Source organism: Bactrocera dorsalis, chromosome 1 (assembly GCF_023373825.1).
Source record: "Bactrocera dorsalis isolate Fly_Bdor chromosome 1, ASM2337382v1, whole genome shotgun sequence".
Classification (NCBI taxonomy): Eukaryota; Metazoa; Arthropoda; class Insecta; order Diptera; family Tephritidae; genus Bactrocera; species Bactrocera dorsalis.
In genome coordinates, this window is record NC_064303.1 from 10,365,714 (window position 1) to 10,393,493 (window position 27,780).

The following is a 27,780-nucleotide window of genomic DNA, read 5'->3' on the forward strand; positions in this document are numbered from 1 at the left end:
TTGTTTGTGTGCACATCCACCTTGTTGATTGTCACGCTACATTGTATTTGAAGCCGTCTAATCAAGATTGTGCGTGATAATGCATGTACCATTAAGGTGTCAGTTATTTCTCATGTTGATTGTTTTTTTGCAAACGTCATTTAATGTTTTAATTTTTGCCGTATGTTGCTCATACGATATGGTGTACCATATGAATACATTAATTTGCGTATAACTTAAAGGCATGTTTTTATGATAAAATTATTCAGACCGTTTTTGTAGAGCGCAAAATTTGTGATAGATTAAAGTGTTTTACAAAGTTAAGGATGTATTTGTTTTGGAGTTAAAAACTTGATTGGAAAACACACAGGCAGGTTTGAATTAAAAATAAAAATAAAGAGCTTGTTTATGTTATGGGAAAATTTACATATAATTTTGGAGAGCGCTTACCAAATAAATCCAGTTTGCAGAATAACAGACACCCTAACGGACCATATATGTATGTATATGGAACGCAAAGAAATAATTGCAGACAAGTTGTGCATAATGAAATACAAAGTTCTACAAGTCATAACAAATGACCACAAAGTGAAATTTGTTTTTCATAAAGTTCACGCCTGCATAGCTAAGAGCAAACAATAGCTTGTGCTAACTTAATTTGCAAATTATTTAGAGCTTTCCTATTCTTTTATTTTAGTACTTTCAATGTCTAATTTACAATTTTTATTTATATGTATGTATATGTATGTATGCTTGTTTTAGTTGCTATTTAAGCTTGAAATGTGATTTTAAAATTCGTTGAAGAAGTAACCATCGATAGCAGTTTCGGAGAGTTGCTGTTATTTTAGTAGTATTTTGCTTTTAGTTGTTCTTTTTGTAAAAAGAAATTTGCAGTTAATTTATATTTTTTGCTTGACTTTTTTCTTTAAACTCTCTTTGAAGCGGGATTTTTTTTTAATTTACTTTAGATATTTTTTTATGCATGCTTAAAACTTTTATTATATTTTTACTAATTTTTATATTTTTTTTACTAATTTTTGGTTAATTATTAATTACTTTTTATTATTCATGCTACACTTTATATTATAGCCAAATAATACAAATATGACTACTTGAAGCAAAATATTTATTTATAGCTTGAGACTTATCGTTAGATTACTAACACTTACGATATAAGAACCAAATACAATTGTGTTTGTGGATGTTGCTTTGGATGAGTTTTACAATTATGGGCGGTCACTTATAGGTGATGGTGGGATTTTATCGAGCTCATCATGAAATTTAATAAAAAAAAAATCTTCTTTACTGGCGTAGATACTGCATACGCGGTTATAGCCGAGTAAAAAATTAATAAAAATTATCTTTGTAATATTTACGGTGCCACATGTCAACTCAAAGATTCTTACATCACATGTCTTTCAACTTATTTATAACTGGTATATTATTAGTTATTGCGGCAAAAAGTATGAAGGAGCAAGAACATTGAAGCCCACCTTTTCATCACTGGCACAAAAATGTTGGATTATAAAGTAACTGAATGAGCTATACTCCTTTTCCAACCCGAAAAGAATCCTTAGATTTCTGCTCTGAATTAGATTTAGATTCGGTCATATTACAACAACTGCTTAATTGCTTTTTTTTAATTTTTAAGCATTATTTGCAACACTGCCTCCATATAAAACTTTCCTCCTGTCAAGTTATGAAGTCTTCAATGCTGATTAGGGAAAAAAGTGTAAGTAAAGGCGGGAAATTGGCATACTGTAAATACTGTAAATCCTATTACGTTCCTCTATGTTATTCAGTAACTTACTTACATCAATATTTCGAAACATCATTTACAAACATACACATACACAAATGAGTTTTATGTTTATATGTAAACAAATATTTACATTTGAATTTCTCTGCTACCGTTATATTATATTTTGTATTATGTTTGTTATGCTTCTCACAAATTTCTCTATAATTAATTGCTACATAGTTCATACATACAATTAAATTACGAATATACATACATACATAGTTTTAGAGAGATTTCAAGGTACTCAGTTTTATTTCGTTCTAATATAATTAAGTGTTCACTTAATTTATATAAATATATATATATACTTTTAAATTACATTTATTTTTTTAATTTCAATTATTTTATTTTAATTTCATTTAATTTTTTTTTTTCAATTTCAATTATTATTTTTTTAATTAAAATTTTTTTTTTTAATTTTAATGTCATTTAGTTTTTGTTTAATTCATTTATTTATTTTTAATTTAATTTATTTACTTTTTTTAATTTCATTTAATTTTTGTTTAAAAATATACCGAAATCCATATAAAAACAACAGCAAAATATATATAAATGAATATTTGTACATATATACTGGAGTTGATCGTTCGTTTCGTAAATTTTTTGCATAAATTACTTGTTGATCCACACTTCTTCCTCCATTTCTTGTTTTATTTATGTGCATTTTTTTTCAATATACGCAAAAAGCTATAACATAACATACAAATAAGTATGTACAGTCTAAATTCTCAACATTATACCATTTAACCGAAGGCATTTTTCGGAAATATTTTTATATTGCAACTAATTTGTAATTTTGAATATAATTGATTCTAGTAAAATTGTATAAAATATATGTTATGTAACCAAAAATGTATACAATTTTTTGTACAGTATCTGTTCAACTTATTATGACCGCTGAATGAAATTATTGTTATTTTGCAAATTTGTTATTTAATCTTAACCGAACATAAATATTTGTATTTCGGCGAAAATTACTCCCAATCATCGTTTTTTAATTAAACGATTTTTGATTTAAAATTTTATTTTGAGTTTAAGTAAATTTTATTTAAAAAATTTTGGCTAAAAAATTATATTCGGAATTTTAGGTAAATTAAAAATTCTATTTTCTATTTTTTGATCCCAATTTTTTTTTTTTTGATTTAAAAACTTAAATTTAGAATCTAACTAAATTAATTAAAAAATTAATTTGTTTGTATTTGAAAGTATATGTAAAATCAATTTTAATTTTTCAATACGAAATTTTTTTTTTTATAAAAATATTATGGATTCCAGCAAAAATATATGTATATATTTGTTTAATAAATTTATTTGTATTTTTAGAAATATTTTTTAATTTCTTTCTTTTTAATGCATTATTTGCAACCCTGCTCTCAACCACTCCCGCTTTTACTAAAAAATTAATTTCTACGTAGAAAATTACAAAATCCTCAACGACAACAATAAGTTGATAGATACGTACAGTTTAAAAACTAAAAAATACTCATATTTAAGAAAAAATGGTCTAACAGCTGATCCAAGTAGAGATACTTTTTCTATAGCCTTTTTTGACAGATCACGCATGAGTTGTGTCAAGCTGTCATCTTATTTTTGCTTCCCATTAAATTTGAAATTTCTGCGTTTTTTCTTTAAAAAAGTAGGGCACCTCGAAATGGTTCACCCTTTATAACCTTAAAATTCAAAATATTAATATTTTTTAAAACCACATAAATTTGCATGAAAATTCGAAATTATTAATTAAATTTCAATAATCAACTATTTTTAAGTGTATTGCTTTGAAACATTCGGTATTATAAATTAAGAATTGTTTAAAAGTGTATTGCTTCGAAATATTCGGTGAGCTGCTTAGTTATAATAGAAAAAAATTGCATGCAAGCTAGCTATAAAATATCATGAGATTTCGTTGAGTGTGCGATTTTCTTAGTTTAGTAGACTTAAAGCAAAATTTTGGCAAAAACAAAAACGTTAAAAAATTGTGGAAAATATAGATTTTGTTATATCGATAAAAAATTAAATAATATTCACTTTTTTATAACAAGTTTTTTAAAAATGAAATATTTTTATAATACTAATAATCATACTGGAAGTCTGGCAGTCAAAATTGGGTATACAAATAAACCCAGAAAAATGCAAATATACATTCTTACAAAAACAAAACTACTTGTATTTTACTACTTAGCTAATCACATTTAATAAATATCTTTAGTTACTAAGTTTTTATATTTCTTAAGTTTGTTTTCATATTTCTTATACATTTTTTCTATTTCTTATGTATGTTATTTGCTTTACTTTATATAGTTAAGTATATACTTATATATTGTTAAATAACTGTATGCTCTATTTTTAGTTAAAGTTTTTCAGTATACGTATGTATGTTTTATGCTTGTAGTTATATGTATATATGACTGTTTGAATATTGCTTCTGTACATTTTCTGTTGCTCTTGTTTGGGGGACGTAAGCACCTTTTTGGGTGTACATTATGTGTTATTGGACTTCCATATTAATTTTTTCACATGCAATTTGTATTTTTTTCCAGTTTGTGGAAGCTATTACACATTATTTTGCATATTTCTGTTACTATTAACTTATGTAAGCTGTTATGTTTATTTTCTTCTTTTGTGGCTTAGTATATGTAGTTGGAGTTGTTTTTTCTTGCATGCATATTTGTTGTTGTCATTTTTATTATTTTCATAAAATCTAGTTTATTAATGCATCTCTTTCGCCATCAGCCGTTGAATTCGTTTCATGTGCCAGCACATCGAGTAGTGGTGTTTTTATATCGGGTTCTAATGCCGAGTGTCCATTACATTGTTCGCTTGTGGGTTGTGAGTGATTTTCTACTGACTGTTTAATGGGTTCTTCTGTCGCTTGATGCATTGTTTGTTTGTTGCTATTGCGTTTATCAGTTTTGCCCTGTTAAAAAATTTAAAATTTTAGTTAGTATTTACTGAAATCGAGTTGTTTAGAATAATGACATTTTCGTTTTGTTTGAAACTCCCTATCGTGTGACTTCTTAAATGTTAAAGAAAATAATTCGAGTTCAGAGCTGAATGGGGAAGGAATTCTGCAATAGTGTGCAACTGCAAACGCGGATGACATCGATATCATTGGCCATAACAACCACGCCGTCAGTTTTTCTAATCCTTGAAATACATAATTATTAAAGTAAATTTCGGCCTCTTTTTGCGAATAGCTTCGCGCAAACGACGCATTACACTCAAACACAATTCCCTGATGACAATTCGTTCGGTCGGAAGGAATTCGGAGTGCACCACATGTCGATAATCGAAAACTATCAGTATGACCTTGATTTTTTACATTTTGGCTTCGGTTCACCTTTGCCACGGTATTCGGCCGATTTTCGCGATCGTAAGCATAGATTCAAACCTCAAAAAAAAAAAATATTTCGACGAATGGGTTTCGCGCAAAATTTATATTAAAAATCTGACTATTTTTTGCCCTCAGTAGTATGAATAGTCCTTTAAAAGTTTATTTGCATCATTAAAATATCAGTTCTGTTTTGTAAAAAGTTTGTGAAAGTGCAATACTGTCGTAGATTTCATAAAAAAATGTCGGGAGACGGGTTCTTCTGCTCGGAAAAATTGTTCTGAAAGGCGTCTAAAAGACGACAGTTGCTCAAAACAGGCTGATCCGACTGCCTTGTCCATCGAATCGTCTAAAATCATTGTTAGATATCCAAAAGGACCTTATTGATGCGACAGGAGTGACAGTGGATTAATCAACAATTCACCGGAGACTCAGCGAGGCACGATTCAACGGCTGACGTCCTGTAAAAAACTTTTTTGAGCCAACAAATCGGTTAGTGAATCAGTGGCAGGCGTTAATTTTTTCAGATGAATCCAAATTGTATATTTTTGATCAGATGGTTTCCACCATGTATGGAGAAGGTCAGGCGAACGGTTCAGAGGAAAATGTCGATAAACAACAATACGCCAGCAAGTAGTGAGGATAGTCTGGGGCTGTGTTCATTATAACGGGCTAAAAGGGATTAATTTTATTGAAGGAAGAGTCAACGGTGAATCGTCTTTCAGCAAGTTCACAATAAGCAACACAAACATATAGTGACAAAAGCTTCGGGAGGTTGATTGGGTGGGTATTATGCGCACACCTAATATACCGGACCTGACACCAAGTGATTACTACTTTTTCTTGTCTATGGCGAATACTTTTACTGGTGAAAAATTCGGCTCAAGAAAAGTTTGTGAAAATTGACTTTTCAAGTTTTTTAACTGTGCTAAATAAAACCTTAAATTTAAAGCAAAAATAAGGTATTAATTCTTAAAAGATCTTATATTAATACTTACTTGTAGATAGAAAGTCATTAGTTGTCCTTTGCCCTTAACGCTAACAAGTCCACGCTGCTGGAAAGTGTAACCGAATTCTTGGAGAATGCCACAAGTCTCATCTGTCACCTGTCAATCAAAAATTCGATATTTATTAGTAAGCATCACCGAAATAAATCCCATAACATATAGATATTTCTTTTACAAGGAATCATACATCAAACATTTCTGGGTACTTTTCGTCGCGATACATATATATACATGTATCAGACGTTTAATTTAATTCATTATATATATATCTTATATGTATTTTGCTTACCTGTATAGCGCCTGCTTTACCCGTGCTCTCCATGCGCGATGCCACATTTACCGTATTACCCCAAATATCATAGTGTGGCTTACGTGCACCAATTACGCCAGCCGTGATGGGACCATGATTGATACCCATTTTGAGCACAAAATGATTGAACGACTGTTCATTGATACCTTGCAAAGCTTTCTTCAACTCCAAAGCGAACTCGACCAGCACTTCCAAATGTGACCAGCGTTTTGTGATCGGATCATCTGGTTTACTTACGCGATTCGAATTAATGCCACTCGCAGCCATATAAGTGGAACCGATTGTTTTGATCTTAATGATATCTTGAAATTGCGGTAGCTCCAATAACTGTAATGTATTCAAGAATTCTAATAATATTTGAACACTGAAAAATAAAGGGAAACTTACCGCATCGAAATCCGAAATAACTTCATTGAGAAAGCGTAAACACTCAAGTCCTTGATTATTAACAGTTTCCTCGGAATAAAAGTCTGTAAAAGTTCGAAAATATTTCAAATACTAGCTGATTAAGGCGCATGCTATAAAATAATACCTGAAAAATTGGGCATGCTCGCAAACAGCACACCCACCTCAGCATAACTCTGCGAGTACAGATCATCGTGTGAACGTTTGGTATTCTTCATAAAATGCTCGGCCACATGTACCGGTAGTATGTTGTAGACGAGTGCCTCGTTTCTTCGTCGCATATCTGTTGCCTTTTCACGCTGCTCAGCAACTTCGGTTTTCCACTTGAATATAACGCGATCCTCACGATCCACCTGTTGGTTTTTTGTGAAAATGTGTTAGTATTGGTATTTTAAGGACCATATGAAATGCGTTATTTTATTATAAAGAATTTGCAAAAGAACACTCGGTAGGATAAGTGATAAAGTGATAAAAAGTCACTGCGACTGGTTTATACATTCATCTATTTATTCACGATTAAGTTTTATCCACGGAGAATTCAGGAATCACTGCGACCGTGCGAGAAATTTTTTTTAGATCACATGTGACTTGAAAAATATTCAATTCAATATACAAGAACCCGCAGAGGTGATGCCCAGAGCATACTGAAATTATAGAAGGAACACATCTCTAGCCTGCGGAATGGCAATGAAAGCATAACCCCAGGAGATGGCGAATTCGATTCCCCAAATGATGACGATGGAGCGGAAGTTAGTTTGCCCAACCATGAAGAAGTTCGAATAGCAATTATTCGCTTGAAAAAAAAAAATGTCAGGGCCTAGGGATTGCCGGCCGATCTATTTAAATACGACGGCGAAGAACTGATAAGGAGCATGCACCAGCTTTATTGTAGAATATAGTCGGAGGAAAGTATGCTCAACGATTGCATTTAAAGTGTACTCTGCCTAATCCGCAAACCAGGAGCATCCACAAACTGCGCCAACTACCGTGGGATAAGCCTCCTCAACATTACATATAAGGATCTATTGAGCTTACTGTGTGAAAGACTGAAACGCACCGTCACCAAACTGATTGGACCTTATCAATCTGGCTTCAGACCTGGAAAATCTACAAACGACCAAATCTTCACCATGCGCCAAATCTTGAAAAAAACTCGTGAAAAGAAGACATCTTTTTCATAGACCACCACACCACTTTTTCGTCGATTTTAAAGCTACCTTCGACATCACGAAAAGGAACTGTCTTTATGCCGCTATGTCTGTACTTGGTAACGGCTGTGTAAGCTGACGTTGAGCAACAGCAAAAGCTCCGTCAGGATCGGGAAGGACCTCTCCGAGCAGATCGATATAGAACGAGGTTTCAGACAAGAAAACATCCTATCGTGTGACTTCTTCAATTTATTGCTGGAGAAAATAATCTTCTTCTTAAGATCTTCTATGGTCTTCTATAAGATATTGATATCATTGGCCATAACAACCACGCCATTAGTTCTGCTTTCGCTAGACTGGATAAGGAGGCGAAGCGAATGGCTCTGGTTGTAATGAGTACAAGTCGAAATATCTATAGTGCAGAGGCGTGGACGGTGGCAACTTCTGATGAGTCGATGTTACCAGTTTCCGAAAGAGAGGTTCTGCGGAAGATTTATTATTCTTTGCGCATTGGCAACTGTGAATACCGCAGTCGACGGAATGATAAGCTGTATGATATGTGCGACGACATTGACATATTTAGCGAATTAAGAGGCAGCGACTACGCTGGATAGGTCATTTTGTCCGAATAGATGAAAACACTCCAGTTCTGAGAGTATGCGACCTAGTACCCGACGGGGGAAGTACAAGAAGACCTCCACCCCGTTGGAAAGACCAGCTAGAGAAGGACCAGGCTATATCTGGAATCTTCAATTGGCGCAAAACAGTGAAAAGGAAGACGGACTGGCATGCTGTTGTAAGCTCGGCTATATCCGCGTAAGTGGTGTCTACGCCATAAAGAAGAAAACATACTAATCAATCGTAAAACAATATCTTCTCTCTTAAAATCGTAAGACAAACGATACAAAATCAGCTGGCTATACCGAGTTCAATAAGATTGGTTAAATACCTTCAGGGAAGTTCTAAACAAGTTGAGTGTTCTTTCGCAACTCGCTTTTAAAAAGAATCTTCACAGTGTACTTACATGACGCACAAGAAACGACAATGCCAACGTGACAAGAATTAGTACTGCTGACAGTCTGTAAGCGGTGGGTATTGTGCTAAAAAATAAATAAAATAAAAGGTATTCAATATCCTTAAACAGCTTCAAGTAGCTACAAACTTACGGATTGGCGGCCAATTCGTCCTCGAATGAATATAAATCGGCCAAAACGAATATATTGCAATAGCAATGGAGTGCTACAAAATAATATGATTTATGATTTTAATAAAAAAAAATGAAATAACAACTGAAAGGATCACCCGATCACATTTACCTGTTATAACGATCATTAGGACAATTTTTGTAACATGTGTCAGCTGGGCAATGACGGCAATCGCAATCAGTATCAACACGGCATAATTGCTCATATATGAGGGAAACATATGAATTTCATCCGCCATAGTAGCATTCGCTAGCAAAGATGCCAAAGATGGCTCAGCTGGAGCAATAATACCCTCACTCTCGGTGATGGGTTCGATTTCACTATCCAAAACAACATGATCCGTTTTCAAGTAGGTCACATAGAAGTACTAAAAGTGTAGAAGATGAAATAAAAAATTAGAAATATTCAAATGCTTGTGCTCACGCTCTTTCTCTCGTATTACTCACCATATCCACAACATTACTGAGCCCCATGGTCATGGCCAATATAATCGCAGTCAACTCTCGTATGAATGTTATGTCGTTGAAACGTTTGCTAAGGCTTACCAAGGATTCAGGTAAATATTTTGGAAAACTCTCAGCTATTGAAATAAAGATCAGCATAGTCATGGGTATTAAAGGTGAAGAAATATTTATCAGATGCAACTGCGATCTAAAAGAAAAATATTATTTTTTTTTATGAAATCACGAAAAAGACAATGCTTAATTATAAAAAACCTTGGAAGTACTGCATAGGAATAGCCAATGTCTAACGCCTGTACGAGCAAAGTTGCGAGCAATGGTAGCGAAGAGAAGGGTTCACGATGAGCGGCATATGCAGCTTCCAAACCTTTGTTTTTGAATTTCAAGAAGATATTCGTACAACTCGACAGATCTCTGCAATAGAGGTAGAGTTGGATATCAATAAATAAATGATAAAACGAAAAAAAAAATATTAAAATTGCAAACTCTTAACCTAGATATGTATAAATAAGTAAGGAAGAACAAAGTTCGGATATAACCGAGCATTTCATACTGTTGCAACTTGCAGGAAAATACCTTCAGGTACATAAGGCTTGCTAGTTATATGGGGTCTAGAGCATTTTTTCACCCGATTTTATCTATTCTCGTCTATTGAGGTTGTGAGCTGGCTTTGGGACCCGTCATGTACAAACCACTCCCAATGAAAAGGAAACAGCAGCCCCGGATGAACGCCTCCACTTTTGATGACGACTACAACAACAAAAATAATGACTATGATTTAAAAGCGTGCACCCAACGTGCCGATGCCCAGTTGTTTGATATCGTAAAAGTAAAGTCTGACATAACCTCGGCCCAAGAAATGCGATGGGCGGGACAAGGACGGAGACGAGTGGATCCTTGTAACATTTACTACAACGGCCATCTAATGGAGGGCGAATTCGGCGTGAGATTCGTGGTGGGAGAAGGACTAAGTTGTCGAGTCCTGACATTCACTCCGGTGAACGAACGTCTAGCCACAATCCGCATCAAAGCAAAATGTTTCAACATCACTGATTTGCGCCGACGCTTCGACGGAAGAGAAGGACGATATGACCAAAAATGCCTTTTAATGAGCTGCTGGAATGCTTGACGATTTTAACGCCTTGGTGGGCAAAAAAAATACCGGCGAACAAAGACTAAACTCTACAAGTCCTTCATCGTTCCCGTCCTGCAAAAGTTGCGGAGGCATGGACAATAACATCATCTGCTGGTCGGCCTTAGGATGTTCGAGAGCAAAGTTTTGCCGAAGATTTATGGTTTTTTGCGCATTGGCAACTGCGAGATTCGCAATCGACGGAACAATGAGCTATATGAGATATATAACTATAGATACTAGGATCCACATATTCGGCACCTAGGCGCTTGAACAGCTTTGGTTGGATTTGAACAATTTTTGGTCAGATTTTTTCAAAATTATCATTCAACAGATGACCCTTGTTACAGGGTTTGTCCGGACTGATTTTCTTCCGCCGCAACTGTACTTCGGTGCGTGTGTGCAGAGAGCGTGCCTAGCTAACGAACGAGCGGTCAGTTGTCGCCGAGCAACTGGAGAGTCAGAACTAACTAACAGAACGAACTTTTCGCGCGACGTGTTTCTGTGAGTGGTGCGAGCCGAGCGCAAGGTGTGCGCGACAAATGGGGATCCAAGCAGCATGCACCTCGGCTGTCAAGGCTATTCCGGAGAATACCTTCCGTGACGCCTTCAATGCTTGGAAATCGCGCTGGCAGCGCTGCATCGACGCAAAAGGAACCTACTTTGAAAGTTTTTAAAGAATTGTAACGATTGGTTCAATAAATTTTTTTAAATCGACTCAGTCCTGTTATTTTCCGGACAAACCCTTTAGTGCGATACAAAATTATAGTTCTATATCTTAAGTTTGAAGTCACTAAGAAGCTCGATGTATGGGTGCTACACGAATTGATTCAAAAATATACCGCAAGACCTTTTTGACAACCCAATAGTACTTAGTTAAGATTCTTTCTACTTTTTCGATTAATGTTGTTTTGTGGGCGTGGCGGTGGTCCGATTGGGCCTAGTTACGAACTCGTCCTCACTTTGTGAAGGGAATTATAGCAACGTTGCAGCCTAAGTTAACTCTTTTTATTATATTTTATATTCATTGCATATACTCACTCATGACCATCTCGTGCGATTAGCTCCTCCTGTAGGCGTACTTTGAAGTTGGTGTTCGGACTGAGTACTTTCACTATATGTACATTCTTAACAGCGACACAATCAATTGGCTTCTCAACGATTGCTATTTTCTCAGCCTCCGTTTTTTTACCAGCAACAATTTCACTACATTCTCTATTTCTTTTGGCAACGGGCGAGGAGAACTGTTAGAAAGACATTTAATATTCAAATACAATATTTGCATTAAGAAATATAAGGTTTTTCCGAAATTTACCGGTTTCAAAACATTGGTTATAAAGTAGGTCTTCAGACCTGCTATACGCAAAGCTTCATCCATGCGTTCACCATATGCTGGTTCCACCTCAAAAGCGCCGTTAAGAAAAGCTAGAGTTTTATCCGAAATATGCACACGTCTGTAAGTAATAAAATAAAAACTAAATTGTTCACTTGCTATATGGTAATCCACTCACCCGGCTTTGCCGCTTGATTCCATTTTATTAGCCAACTCAACATCTTTGGAATATATATCGAATTGCCACTGCCGCTGACCAAGTATACCAGCCAATATAGCGCCGGTATGTATGCCCACTCTCATATCAACAGGCGAATTGGCCTTCTGCTGCACATATCTGCACACACATACATAGACACAAAAAGTGGAATACAGAGAGACACAGAAATGTTGCAGTATTACAAGGAGAAATGCAAAAGTTTATCATGAGACACCCACACACACATACATATGCATATATACATACATATATATATATGCATAGTTATGTGGTGTTAGCATTGCATAGACTAGCAATGGGGTGTGGCGCATACTTACTTAATAGCTTCCACCATTGAGAGACCCATATGTACGCAGAGCACAGCATGGTCAGGACGTTCGTCAGGTGCACCACTAATGCAATAATAGCAATCGCCAAGGATTTTAATTCTTAACTGATGGTATTTCTGTGTAATTAAAGGTGAGAAAAGTGACAAGTTTACTTTCGTACCATCAGCTTATGTATGTATATATGTATGTGCATATGTGTTTGTTTGTGGCATCAGTAGATGCCATAAATATGATTGATCTGCAGGATGTGTTGTGTTGTAAGTGAATGTCGGCAAGTGAAGGCCGTTAGACTATCAGCACGTTATGTGTTAAGGGTGCATATGTATACATATGTGCTATGTGTGTATGTGTTCATACGGTATGAAGGATGCGATGTGTTTATAAAAATAATGAAAACCAATAAATGGAAGGAAATAATAAAATATTACGCACCAGAAGGAACAATATCAACCGTAAGTATTTTAGAATCCAGAAATCCACTCGAAGGAAACTAGACTCCATACCACAGAAATTTACGTTTCTTTAGAGAGTTATATTCTCTTGATCATAACTCACTAAAATTTCGTTCAAGACTAGTTAAAGAATGCCTAACCTCGCTATCAATAACACAGAGTCTCTTAGTAATCCTGAATCACTTGGTGATCCAGAATCGACCCCAACAAATCAAACATATGTCCAGCATGCAACGAGTCTCCTCATGACTCTAACCACTACTTTACATGCCCATCTATATCCCATCCCATATCTGAACCCCTTCTCACTATGGTCCGCCCCGTCGAAAAAGCACGTTCTGTGAGCCTACCGTTGGATGACCTCGCTGACAACTTATCTAAACCTTACCACCCTAACGGGGAATAGATACAACAACAACAGCAAACAAGGCCGTAGCGGAATCGTTGCAAAGCTGACGAGCTGGCAAGAAAATGCATGTTTTTCGTACGCTTTACCACCGGATAGCTGGGTTTCGCGGGAGCTTGACCTGAACAGGACTACTATTATTTCTTGCGCTGCCGCAAGATTCTTTTGGCTCAAGGAGGTTCGCCAGAGGTCAAGTGAACTCTTGAGAGAATCTTTCAGTATTCAGTAAAATATAAACACTTTACGGTTCTACTTTTTCGATATGAAAGCTTCAACACTCATTTGCTCACACTTTCAGATATCCCGCTGAACTTGTGGGACTAGAAATAAAACGTCCAAAGCGATTTGTCGACTTCAAAAGTCTGATTACTGGACTTCTTTTTAATAGGATCCCGATCATATGAATCAGACATTGAACCTAATCTATCCTCTTCAAACCCATACCACAGTTAGGTTATATAAGGATTTTAATTGAAGATCCCTGTGGACAATTATATTGCTATACAAATTTAAGAATACGGATAATATGAAAATAGAAAAATATTTTTTTTTAGAATTTTTTGTACGTTGAGCAATACCAAAAGTTCCATAGGGATCAGGAAGAACCTCTCCGAGCCGTTCGATACCAGACGAGTTTTTAGACAAAGCAAGCTACTGCTGGAGAAAATAATTCGAGCTGCAGAGCTTAATCGAGCAACAATCTTCTATAAGAGTGTAAAGCTGCTGGCGTACGCCGGTGATACTGATATCGTTAGTTCGTTAGTTCTGCTTTCTCCATACTAGATAAGGAATCGAAGCAAATGGGTCTGATAGTGAATGAGAGCAAGACGAAATATCTCCTGTTATCAAAACAAACAGTCGTCGCACTTGCGACTAAACTCTCACGTCACTGTTGGCAGTCATAACTTCGAAGTCGCAAATAATTTTGTCAACTATCTTGGAACCAGTATTAATACCAACAATAACTCTTGCCAACTGCTGCTACTTCGGACTGGGTAGGCGGTTGAGATTTAAAGTCCTCTATCGACGAACAAAGACCTATACAAGTCAGTCTTGCTATGTGACCATGGACGATGACAATATCTGATGAGTCGGCGTTACGAGTTTTCATAAGAAAGGTTCTCCGAAAAATTCATGGTCCTTTGCGTCATTGCAAAGGCAAATATCGCGTTCGATCGAACGATGAACTGCTTCGAATTATACGACGACATTGATATAGATCGGCGAAATAAGAAACAACGGCTCCGCTGGCTAGATGGAGGAAAACTCTCCATCTCTGAAAACATTCGACGTAGTACCCGCCGGGGGAAGCAAATGAAGAGGTAGACCTATACTCCGTTGGCGAGATCAGGTGGAGAAGAACCTGGCCGCACTTGGTATCTCGAATTAGCATCAAATAGCGAAAAGAAGAAACGATTGCCGCGCTGTTGTAAACTCGGCTATCCGCGGTATTCCAGATGGATTATGGAAACTATTATTCAAAGGGCGGAATACATTATCATGTAGTCTAAGGGATGACTGAAAGAGGGTGAGTTTTCAGAAAATGTTGGAGTAAAATTTATAATAAATTATGAAATTTGATTGGGTTGGACTTACTTTTGTCTATTCTAACAAAAAAAATAACTGTATTATAACTAGCCTATTAAAGCCACTACCTAACTTTTCAATAGTGTTGTCAATATTGTAACTAAAAATTTGTTTATAAATTAAATTCAAAATTATTTTTAGTTAATAAGACAATATAAGCATTTACCTCCGATAGACTATCGAATCGCGCAAATAGTTCGTTTAACATTTTAACAAGGTCCTGTGCACTGTAAGTAGACGATATGGCTGTAAATCCAACGATGTCTGCATAAAGAATGCTGAAATTGAGAAAACAAAAATTGCATAGATATGAATAGGTTCAATATTTATAAATTTGTAAGAATATTATAACGAAATATAAATATACATTTACATATTATTCATAACATACCTCACATTTTCGTGCCTGCTCATATAAATTTTCTTGAATGGCTCTGAGCTTGTTGAACCGAGATCTTGTCGCATTTTTACAGCGACATGCTTCGGTAGTACAGACAGTAGTAAACGTTCCTGCATAGAGATATTAAAAATATAGAAATATACATACATATATAGAGCATTTAAGTAACGAAACTGGTTTTTGATTTAAGAAAGACCGACAGTCGTGGTTTATAGAATAAATTTACTATTTGTAACTAAATCTATATAGCCGAAGTTTTTAATAGAATTTCAATTTTCGATTCCTTTGAATAGAACTTAGAAAATACAGACAGAAATAGTTTAAAAGTCGTGGAATACTATATGATCAAATTTGACCCAGACTGAACAAAAGACAACGTTTTAAAGTATTTTAGACAAAACACGATTATCGCCTTCAAAATAGACCACTTTTATGAATGTACCGGCGCTATTAGTCTTGGCTCGACTCGGTTGGCCTTCAGTGCCTCCCGCGAATGACTTTTAAAGGCTCCATTGTACTCAAGGCGCAGATTTTTAGTTCCGAAAACAGAAAAATCACAAGGCGCCGAATCTCTCGTTTTGTGTAATGAAAATCACCTTAATTTTAGACCGAATTTGCGTTTTCTTCGGTTCTTCTCATTTTTGGAGAGCCATATGCTAACTGGTTGGACAATTTCGTCGCCATATTCATAAGCCCACGTCTTGTCACAAGTAATGATGCGTCGTCTGGCACGCCTTTGCGACTTCTACTCGACGTCGTTATTGCAAAATATCAAGCTCCTTGTTTTAACATTAATACACTTCTTATACAAAACATTTACCAAAAAGTCCGGAGTCGATACATAAGAGCTGTTAGGACCCTTTACTATCTCTCGAAACATATAGAGATCAAACTTCTTTCTTTCCTCCAAAGTTTTTCCAAATATTTATTTCTTTAATTGACTCAAAACGGTTTCTCCGGAGCGGTCGTTCGAGTTTGCCAAATGGCCACAAATCACGCGGAGCTAAATCAGGCGAATGCGGTAGTCACGGTACGATATTAGTTGAAAATTTGTCGAAAAACTCACGAAGAATAAATGCAGTATGTGACGGTTCATTATAGTGATGCAAAAACCAATAGTTCTTGGCGCATAATTCCGGTCTCTTTTTACGGATATCTTCGCACAAACGATTTATAACACTCAAATAGTATTCCTTGTTGACAGTTTGGCCGGTCGGAAGGAGTTCGGAGTGCACGACACCTTGATAATCGATACCTGATTTTTGACCTACTTTGACATGGGTTTTTCGGCTTCGGTTTACCTTTGCCACTATATTCGGCCGATTGATCATTTGTTTCTGAGTTTTAAGCATAGATCCAAGACTCATCGCCAGTAATAATACGTTTCATGCCATTCCAGTAGTCGGAAAGCATTTCACTGACGTTAACGCGACGCTGAAAATTGAGTGAATTGGAGCCAATCGCGTTTTCACTTTCACAAATGGTTTTCACTGATCCTTCCGATATTCCTACGAAGCCAGTGATCTCTGACAATTGATCGTCGATTCTTAAGCACCAATTCCTTTATCTTTTTACGTGTTGATCATCAGTAGATATTGATGGCCGATCTGGATGTGGTTCGTCGTCAATGCGTTCTCGACCCTCTATGAATATTGTATACCAATGAAAAACACTTGCTTGCGATAAATAATTATCACCGAAGTCGTTTTCCAATATTCTGAACGTTTCGGCACCAGAAATTTGATTCTGCACAAAAAATTTAATGGAACTTCTTTGTTATTTTACTCATCGTAAAGATCTCTGAATGCACTTTAACTTCAAAAAGACAAGCGTTCACTAAACAGTACTATTCTGATGTCCCATTTGGCACAGTTGTCAATGACAGTCATACCAATCCATAAAAACAATTTCTCGACGAATGGGTTTTCGCGCGAAATAAAAATAAAAAGTATTATTCGATTTGATGCGCAGTCAAGTCCGAGTCAAATTTGATCATATGAAGTATTTACTTAAATTAATGAGATCCAAGTAAAATATCTTAAAAAATTAGGCCCCCAATTTGTATAGCTAAATTATTGAAAGACCAGTTTATCAATTACCAACCTGTTCAGCGGATTGTTCCTCAATAACCATTTTGACTTCCAAACTCTTCTTAGCCTCTAGAAAAGCACGCCGCTGCTTCGCCTCACTCATGAAATAACACAGCACACCAATAAGAGCCGCAGTAAAAATCATAATAAAACTGGCTATCATCTAGAAAGATTATGCTGTATTTTTATTTAAAAAAGTATTATTGCATGCAATATTTACTTGCTCCCAGAAGAGCGGTCTCATATTGCCATACGTAAATGCGGTTAGGGGAAACATAATCAAACTCGCGAAGCCCAACAGACAACCACCATAGAAAAGCTGCATGGGCAAGGTAATATAGATGAGAAAGTTGAAAAGTGCGATCCAACCGAGAACTTCTCTGTAAAATAAAAGTAAAATAAAAGAGATAGAAGGAATAATATAAAACTTTTCATACAAAATTTTATGAAAAATGCTTACCTTGGTGATGGTTTCGTTTGCAGCTCATAATAGGTAAGAATATTGGCGAAAAATAGAAACCAAAGCATAAGCGTACCGTGCAGCGTTAAACGCTTGTGCACCGATTCGAATCGCTTACGATCGAGGAATCGCCGATCCAGCATTACTCTCATCATTATTAAAGTGACGATGGAGAACACCAGAAACGCTTTAAGCACATAAACACAAATGACTTCATACACCATAAAAGCTAGTAACTTGGGTTAAAAGCAAGAGTTACAAACACAAACTACTCACCATTCGGTACCATCTCCGATTGGTGCGGTATAATCAAGATCCAAATTGTGCAAAGAAATGTTGCAAATATAAACCATTTGGAGCCTGCACGCCGCTGTTTGAAAACATAGTTGCGAAACAGTTTCTCCAACACAGCTTCGGGTATATCGACTACGTTATTGTCCGCATTGCCATTCTTGCCATTGCTGCCGACTGTACCCTTTTCAGCATCGGAAGCGTTGTAGCCGCCGTTCTCCGTTGTGGAACTCGTTGGTTTGTGGTTCTTTCGTAAGCCATTCAACGGTATATTTACCGTTGATCTGGTTTCTAGCATTCTGAAGTTAGTTTTATATTTGAATTTGATTAGTCGTTTTTGTTTCGGTTTTTTCCCAGTTTCACCCAGTTTGGTGGTTTGTTTTTTCTTTGGGTTCTGTTGTTGTTTTCAAATTTAATTCGATTGTTCGTTTAGCTGTGATGGCGTTAATTTAATTGTTGCCCCACTAAATATTGGTATTGACTCACAACCAAGTATGTGTGTATGTACGAGTATGTATGTGTATGCCACGAAAATGATTTGTTTCAATATGCTGATACCTGTTGCATGAATGAAGATATTATGGGAAAACAAGTTTCAATAATAAATATAAGTTTCAATAATAAAAATTTAATAAATCAATTTGTTATAGAAGCCGATTAACTTAATTAAACGTGAATGAATTTTTATTAACTACTGCACTTAAAATTTTATTCCAGCGTCCCAAAGAGGGTACGCCTGGATCTTCGAATATGAGAATTGTAATTTCAGTGGCTACAACCAAGTAGAATTACTCTTTTCAATAGCATTTTTTTGGCAGATCATGTATGAGTCGTGTTTGGCATTTCATCATGGAAAGTCTTTCGCCTGAACAACTTTTACAAACCGTTCAACTATATTAAGAAAATTCACGCTCAACTTATGGTTCATATAAGTAACTGGCCTACTGTGGGTACTATTCGCAGCATCAGCACCCATCTTGATACCTAGCATTCATTATTGGATAATATTCAATCGAATAGAACACGTCCAGCACGCAGTGAAGAAAATATAGCAGCCGGAACTGGTATAAAATGTATGTAAACAAGGAAAATTTACGCATTTGGGACAAAGAGCAACCTGAAGAGATTCAAAAGTAAATAGAATGCCCTGTATTGGTTATATAAGGGCTGTGCCAAGGTTTCACGCAATTTTATCCATTTTAGGAACAAAGATGTACTGTTATAAGAAAAACACGCTCTCTGAATTTTATTAAGAGAACTATTATATTATATTATCTTTACGTGGGGGTCAACTGAAGTATTGACCCAATTTAACCTATTCTTACCACACTAGCATAATACTATCAGGAAAGGATTCTCTATGAATTTTATTTACATGTCTCACATATTTACTGAGTACTTAGTTTTTGAGTACTTAAGGGCTTGAACAGTTTTGGTTTTTGGCTGTAGTCCGTTTTCGTCCATTTTCAAACTGTGACATAGACACATCAAAATAATGCCACGTACCGAATTTAGTTGAAAACAGTCGGGCGAGTCCGAGTTATGTGTATATAAAAAAGGGCGGTGCCATGCTTAATGAGTGGGCTTATCGTCGGATTTCATCAATTTTCGATTTCCATTTTGCGAATTCTTATAAAATTTGCGTTAGGTAAATTTGGTTATTGAAGCTTTAGTGGTTTAGGAGATATGTACGTTAGACTTATTTGAGATCGGGGCCACGTCCACTTTTTCAAAACATCCTTTTCCCACAGGCGACCCTTGCTACTGTGATAGGTCGTGTCGGTTAATGGCGTTTTGGGGGCGTGCAGAGGTACAACTACGCCCATATCCTAACTCAATTTTTTTTTTGCCATACATCGCAAGTGTTAGGTTAGGTTAAGTTAGGTTAGATGGCTGATCAGAGAGATCGCACGTGGACTAATAGATGCAGTCCTTTGTGAAGCCATAGAAAATCGAACTCCCGTGTTCGGACTTAGAGATCGGCAAACCGCTTAGTGGCCTGTACAAATTTACAGAGCCGCTTAATTTATATACCCGCCAGATCGGTGGGATGTCTGAAGGTAAGTGCCCCCAAGTCTGTCTGGGTCTTGATCTCCCAAAAGCAGGGCAGTTAAGAAGGAAGTACTGGCTAGTTTCTACTGCATCTTCTTGCAAGTAGCTTCTGCATGCGGCGTCCGGTAAGATTCCCAGTCTTACAGCATGTATGCCAATAGGGCAGTGACCCGTCAAGAGCCCCATCACTAATGAGAGGCTAGCCTTACGCGATCTATCTTGGGGCAAAAGGCTTTTGCGACCGCGCAGGTACCAATGCTGGCCCATCGCTGACCAAGCAGCCGCGAGGCCAAACTATCCAGTAGTAGAACACAAGAGGATGCAGGAGCACCTACCCGTTCCCATTCAATCGATAGCGATTCTAGGGTGTCTTTTCTTGCTAGCTCATCAGCTTTGCAATTACCTGCGATTCCGCTGTGTCCCGGCACCCATACAAGTCTTATAATAAAAGCTCTCACCGCCAGAGACAGTGACGCCAGACACTCTTCGACCAACCCTGGACGCACCGTGAATGAGTTCATGGCTAGTATTGCCGCTCTGCTATCTGAGTGAATGGTCACTTTTCTGAAGGTGGACACTCTCTTCAGCAGCAAATCTGCTGCTACCTTGATGGCTGCAGCCTCAGCCTGGAAAACACTGCAACAGTCGGGAAGTCTGAAGCTGGATTTGACATTTAGACCTTCCCCCCAAGCTTTGACCCATCCGTAAAGAAGCTCACTGCCCCTTTCCTCCAACGGCTTCTTCCCTGCCAAACCTCCCTCGTCGGTATATGTGCAGAGAAGGAGCTAAAGGAGTTCGATAAGGCGACTCCATGATCCAGATGATCCGGTATGCAGTCAAAGCTTGTGAGGATATCCGAGTGTTCAGATACACGTTCCTTTAGGAACCCAGATTCCCTGAGCCTAATAGCCACCTTTGCGGCCATACACCTTCCGGCAATATCCACCGGCGTTATGTTCAGTATTGCATAAAGTGCAAGTGGGGTTGACCTTAATGCACCACACATGCTGATGAGCGCAGCTCGTTGAACGCTCTCAAGTTTCTTTGCAAGTATGGTCTTCTGTAAAGCCCTCCACCATATATAGACTCCATAGAGCATTATGGGCTTCGGTGAGAGGCCCCACCTCTTGCCAATAGCTCCTCTACAGCAATGTAGGGCAATCGATGCCTTTTTGGCTCTCTCCTCGATATTTGGCTTCCATGAAAGCTTCTTATCCAGGATGAGCCCTAAATATTTCACTGCATCCGCCGTTTGCAGGCAAATAGCGGCAACGGTGCAACAGGGATCTTGTATCTTCTGCTAAATAAAACCATTTCTGTTTTATTTGGATTGATGGCGGGTCCACTTCCGACCACCAATTTTGTAACAAGGCTGAGATATCCCTGCGTTAACTCATACACGGTGCTTAGAAACTTTCCTTTCACCATGAGCACTACATCGTCTGCATAGGCAAACACCTGACAGCCAAGATTCTCTAGTTTTTTGAGAAGGTCGTTAACGACTATGATCCATAGTAGTGCAGAAAGATTGACGGATGAACAGATAAACATTTACAGATAAACATGAACACATAAACATAACGAATCTCTTCATCCTGATCATTTATATACATATATGTATGTATATGTATATAACCCAATATCTATATCGATTAGTTTTAGGTGACACATACAACCGTTAGGTGAACAAAACTATTATATTCTGTAGCAACAGGTTGCAAGAGTATAAAAATCATATGTGAAACCTGGACAGATTAACGGTAAAGTTGAATATCCGTGACGCCAGTTAAATGCTTTGTATTTGGTGGGATCAAAACGGCATGTTGTATTATGAGCTTCTAAAACTGAGTGAAACCCTTAATGAAGAATGCCACCGACAACAACTCATCAAGTTGAAATGAGCGATTACCGAAAAATATCCGGGATTTATGACTAAACATAAGACAATAAATTTCCATCACGACAAGGGTCATCTTACTGGTAAAAAATATTTCTAAAACAGTGGCTGTAAAGTTTTACCTAACTCGCCTTATAGACCAGTTCTTGCACTTTCTCACTACCAGTTATTCCGGTCGATGCAGAAGGAACACAATGGAAAATTGTGCACATCGGAACAGGCTATCGAAAAATGGCTTAAATCATTTTTGACATTCAGATTTTGAAAAAAAAACGCAACAATGCTGTTTCAAGAATTGGTAAGTTTAGAAAAAGTTGTCGCTGGAATCGTACAAAACCCATTCATATATCTAAAATACAGCTTATTTATCTAAGCCTCAGTAAGCAAGCGACCTGTATGAATATAATATTCAGTAATTAGTCTCTAAAGCTATAAAGCGATTCCAGACCTGCATAACTGATTTTCTACCGCTGAGCAAGTAAAAAAAATACATATGGTCAAAGGGTATTCGAACCAGTCCAAATAACTTTGTTACGTATACGGCCTTACCAATGGCTTACGCATCCAACAGCAGAATAATTTTTCACTAACGGTGATTAAATATTAAAAACTATAGATTTTTTCAGCCATACAACTTTGCATACTTGCTAATTAAGCACATAAAGGGCTTTAATCTTTCATAAGTTGCATAATTTTAGGCGCACAACCGCCTCCGTGAGTGCCAAGTTCAAGCCTACAAAATTAAACTGTCACAAAAAGTTAAATAACAAATTTTAAATAAAGCAAAATCCTCGCCAATCATGCACTACTAAGCGCTCTTGCATGTTGCCACCGTTTGTAAATCCTTTTTAATACCGTTACAGGAGCATTGAAAAAGCAACGCAGTTTCCTAACTAAGCGCATTCAATATTTACGCGGAAATGTGCTAATAATAAAAGCCATTGCCGCACAAACAAAGTGGCGACCAAATACAAATCCCCATCGAAGAGTGGGTGGGCAAGGTTGTCGCATAGTTAATGCCTCCCTCAGATGGGTTGGTACGATAGTGGGTGTGCCATGGTGTGTGCCGAAAGCTTTTACTTCGCGCTAACACATAACTCATCCACGAAAAAGGAGCCGCACGGTCAATTTTAGTTTCACTATGTACACATATTTAAACAAAAGCAACAAAAACAACAACAAAGTGCGGGTGTTTTTGCTGGACTGCGATACGTATGCATGTTGTTGGCGTATGTATGATGTGTATGTGTGCGTTCTTGTGTCGCTCACGACTTGTAGGAACTGCTCAAGGTCCAGCCAATGTCTTTTGTGCGAATGCATTTTGTATGCTTTTGTGTGTGTTGTTGTAGCATTTCTGAGTTGTTAGTTGTTTTCTCTGTGTTATTTATTGTTTTTGTTATTTTTCTATGTTTTTCTTATTGTTGTGTGTGTATGTGTAAGTGTCAGCGTCTGTTCGAGCTGCTTTCACATCCGTTTATATGTAATTAAGCAATAGTTCAGAGGACATGCATGCATGTATATGTATATGAATTATGTTTTTGTGTGTGTGTGAGTGTTATGCTGGCATCACAAAATGCATTACAATTTTTTCAAGGGCTACGCTATTACTTTCACTTTATTTGTCTGCTTAAGAATGTGCATGCACATATATACATATACATATACTATTTGGGGGGTCCGTAATTTCTCGCGTTATTATTTTTTTGAAGTTAAAGTTATAGTTTTCCTTAAAAAATTATTCAGCTTAAATAAGCTATTTAAATTAAGTCTAAATTATATTTTTTCCATATAAAATTTTGCATTAAACAAGTTCTATAAACCTATAGATTTCTGTAGGGCTGCAAAGACTTGCCTGTGTTTGCGCATCTGGTGCAATGCATAGGTATTTGGTGGCAGCAAACGAAGTCAGGATGGAACTCACTTCGCTCCAACTAGTAATCAAACAATCAGCTAAATATACTATGCTTCAAATGACAACAAAAGGTGCAAAGATAATCTCGTCCCTGCAAAGCGGCTACGCTGCTAGCCAGTCATGTCGTCCAAATGGATGAACCTACCTCTGAGAGTTGCTAATGATTGGTTACAATCTCACGAGGTTTAAAAGTGTAATCAACCTTCCAAGGGACTAATTCCGAGTACTTGTGGCATTTTTTACTGGGCATTACTGCTGGCAGCAATTAGAAGTGTGTTGTGCTAACTGCCGGTTCGGTGACATGGAGCCGGAAACTCCCGATTATCCCTTGCTAGAGTGCACAACAGTCTGTAGATGCACGATAAGACCCTTGGATCCATGTATCTGAATAAGAATCACATCATTCCAATAGCACCCAGCAGGAAACTGGAGTTTAACAGTGTACTAGACCTATGTGATTCGTTGTAATGAAGGGGAGAGTACAATATGCCGGTGCACGCCTCAATTAACTCTTTAATTGGTATACAAAAACTACATTTTGCTTATAAAGTGAAGAAAATAAAGAAGCCGTAGCTACGAGCATGGACGAAGATCGTAAAGAGTCGATTCGGCGCCGGTTGCAGCAACGCGGACTGACGTATGTAATGAGTTTCCACATTTAACGTCGAGATCTTAAATTGAAAGCGTATAAAATACAGCTTGTGCAAGAATCGCTTCGCTCTATGGATTCTTTCGACATTTTCGAGCCAAATTTTGTTCAGCGATGCGTCCCATTTTTGGCTTAATAAGTATGAAACAAGCGAAATTGACTGGGATGTCCGCTGAAATGATTCAAGAGCTGTCATTGCTGTTCCAAAAAAAAAAAACAACAGCTGGTGTGGTTGGTGAGCTGATGGAATCATCGGTCCATATTTCTTCAAAAATGATGGCGATGAGAACGTAACCGTCAATGGCGACCGTTATCGCCCCATGATAACCGGCTATTTTATGCTTGAAATTGAAGCTCGTGATCTCAACGACATTTGGTTTACCAAAAGACGGCACCACTTCCCACACATCACATAATCACTGGACTTATTGAAAGAACACTTCGGTGAGCAGATATTTTCACGTTTTGCGGCGGTCGATTGGCCATATCGTATGATATCACACCATTAGACTTTTTCCTCTGAGGATATGTAAAATTTAAAGTCTATGCGGACAATCACGCTTTGATTCAATCACACGTGTCATTTGCCAGTTACCAAACGAAATGCTCGAACGAGTCATCGAATATTTAACTCAACGGATGGACCATCTAAGATGTAGCCGCAGCCAACATCTTCAAAAAATAAATGCCAAAGAATGTTCTTTAACAATAAAAATTGCCCAATAAGTTTGGAGTTTCTGCGTTTTTTCTTAAAAAAGTAGGAAACCTCGAACTGGATCACCCTTTATATTTCATTGTGATCCGATCAAGAAAATTTCTTCCGTTCTTATAGCTTTGTCTATGCTAAACTTGTGAAGATATCTCGTCAAACAAAACAGTTTTTTTTTACAAAGGCTTGTTTTTGATTGATCAGTTTGTATAGCAGCTATATTCTGTAGTGGTCGAATATCGGCGGTTTCGACAAATGAGCATATTCTTGAGGATGTGTAGAAAATTTCAGACCGATATCTCAAAAATTGAGAGACAGACTGCTAAATGGGCCTCTTCAACTGATGAAAATGATAAAAAAATCGTCAGACAAGTCTTAGAGAGATGGCACGTTCTTGTTCGATCCGATAAAGCTGAGTTTTTTTCAAAAAGAGTACCGTAAACAGGTTTCTTTGGCTATTATGGATCGTTCAAATTCTAATCCCACGTTAATGAAGAGCATTATAACTGCCGATGAGACTTAGTTGTATGAGTTTAATATGCAAACAAGTGAATAATCATCGGAATGCCGCTCAAAATCAAGGTAATGCTCATTGTTTCATCGAACCACGAATGTTTGCCGGGTGATGAATTTGTTCCAGAGGAACAGACGGTCAATAAGGAATTTTATTTGGCCGTACTGAGGCGTTTGTGTGAGAACATTCATCGGAAACGGTCGGAATCGTGGAAGAACAGTTTTTCACGATGATAATGCACCATCGCATCAAACCACGATTGTGACCGAATTGGAAGCCAAAATCGCAATAAATACCATCGATTAACCACCGTATTCATTAGACTCGGCTCCGTGTGATTTAATCTTGTTACCCAAACTGAAATTAAAGCTCCATGGAACCCGCTTTCAGTCGAGCGAAAAATAAAACAAAATTCGCTGCTCGGAGCTGAAGGCCATCCTAAATAGTTCTTATGAAAAGTGTTTCGAGAACTGGAAAAATCGTTGGCATAAGTGCATTACATCTGGTGGTGATCAATAACAGATACCCTAATGTGTATACACATATGTATGTGTGTTTATCTTGCATTTTTGTTTTTCTTTGGCACGTTTTTGTTTACAATCGACTCGCATGTCACATTGAGATGTGGTAAAAATTTCAAATGCCATTTAGCAAATAAATTCCCAGCACGCGTAACCGCACGCATGCACACACACATGCATATGTACGTAGAAAGTTACACATATGTATATGTATATATTTTGAGCAACGCACGCTCGCAGACATTGACACAGGTATTGCGTTTCAATCGCAGCAAGCGGAAACTGGCAGCACTTTATGCTAAGATGGCTGAAAAGCAGCTAAACGCACAACAACACTCTAAGCCAACTTTGTCTGCCAAGGCAGTCAAGCAGGCAGCGTGTGCGACAGCCAGCCAAGATGGCTATATGTGTGTATGTATGCGCTTAGGTGTCACGCACTGACAGAGTTCGGAGGTGTTCGCCGTGTTTATGTATATGTTTGTATATATATTCATATGTATGTTTATTTGCAGTATGTCTGTATGTCTGCTTGTTGAAGGAAAAACTCTTAAAGCTCATTGCGGGATGTTGCGAGTATACAAATTAAGGGATGTTATATGTGTATACACATGTGGCCACTTAATTTTCGTGCAATACGTGAAAAAGAAAATTGTCAAAAGAAATAAAAAATATATATGGAAAATGCAATAATTTTTCACTTCCTAATTTTCAACACAAAAATTGGCGAGAAAAGCAGTTGACTAGCGGAATTTATGTGGCAGGCATATGTATGACGCGCAACAAAAAGGTACACACACAGATCTTGACATTGCTGCCATTGTATAAATTGATTGCCTGGCCGTAGTTTTTTGTGCCTTTTTAGCATTTTTTCAACACAAACCACGAAGCATTGCAAGCAAATCTTCAAAAATTTCCACTTTACTGCACACAAGCAAACTTTTCAAAATTGTTTAGCATGCTTTTAGGCGTTATTTGCATTTCGCATTTTTCACTAAGCACACAAACACATATACCTTTTTTTATGTATTTTATTCAAGCATTTTTTCTTGTGTGTTTTTTTTTTTGTTCACAAATATTTGTTGTAACACAATTCGTTGTGCGAGTTATCGAGTCAGGTGTTCATCCTTAACTATTCCAAACGAAAGACTGAATCGGGAATTTGACAGGAACTTGCCATTGCAG

At 37.1% G+C, this 27,780-nt stretch overlaps 1 protein-coding gene across 6 annotated transcripts; it reads right to left on the minus strand.

Annotated features, from left to right (window-relative positions):
• Positions 1-153: 153 nt before the first annotated feature.
• Positions 154-27,752, minus strand: LOC105222173 (adenylate cyclase type 3). Of its 6 annotated transcripts, none has more exons than XM_049458264.1 (21): positions 27,479-27,752; positions 18,330-18,777; positions 18,054-18,264; positions 17,814-17,973; positions 17,607-17,756; positions 15,495-15,613; positions 15,270-15,381; positions 12,647-12,774; positions 12,288-12,446; positions 12,092-12,230; positions 11,818-12,020; positions 9,900-10,058; positions 9,630-9,834; positions 9,295-9,550; positions 9,145-9,217; positions 9,003-9,078; positions 6,958-7,183; positions 6,813-6,895; positions 6,405-6,752; positions 6,107-6,214; positions 154-4,694 (listed from the first exon to the last, which is right to left on the minus strand). In XM_049458264.1, exons 2-21 carry the CDS (start codon positions 18,640-18,642, stop codon positions 4,479-4,481), a joined length of 3,444 nt encoding a protein of 1,147 aa, XP_049314221.1. In that variant the 5' UTR covers positions 18,643-18,777; positions 27,479-27,752; the 3' UTR covers positions 154-4,478. The 6 variants fall into 6 exon arrangements, with proteins under 6 accessions (XP_049314221.1, XP_049314219.1, XP_049314214.1 ...); XM_049458262.1 differs by having other exon boundaries at positions 27,394-27,752; XM_049458257.1 differs by having other exon boundaries at positions 18,330-18,808; positions 27,394-27,752.
• Between the last annotated feature and the right edge of the window lie 28 nt (positions 27,753-27,780).

Excerpts from the sequence above, each read along its gene's own strand:
- LOC105222173 (XM_049458264.1), bottom strand. The coding sequence starts at position 18,642 with ATGCTAGAAACCAGATCAACGGTAAATATACCGTTGAATGGCTTACGA. Across the intron at positions 12,447-12,646 it reads TCAATGGTGGAAGCTATTAA|ATATGTGCAGCAGAAGGCCA; the intron begins GTAAGTATGCGC and ends ATGTGTGTGCAG. Across the intron at positions 12,021-12,091 it reads TAACCAATGTTTTGAAACCG|TTCTCCTCGCCCGTTGCCAA; the intron begins GTAAATTTCGGA and ends TCTTTCTAACAG.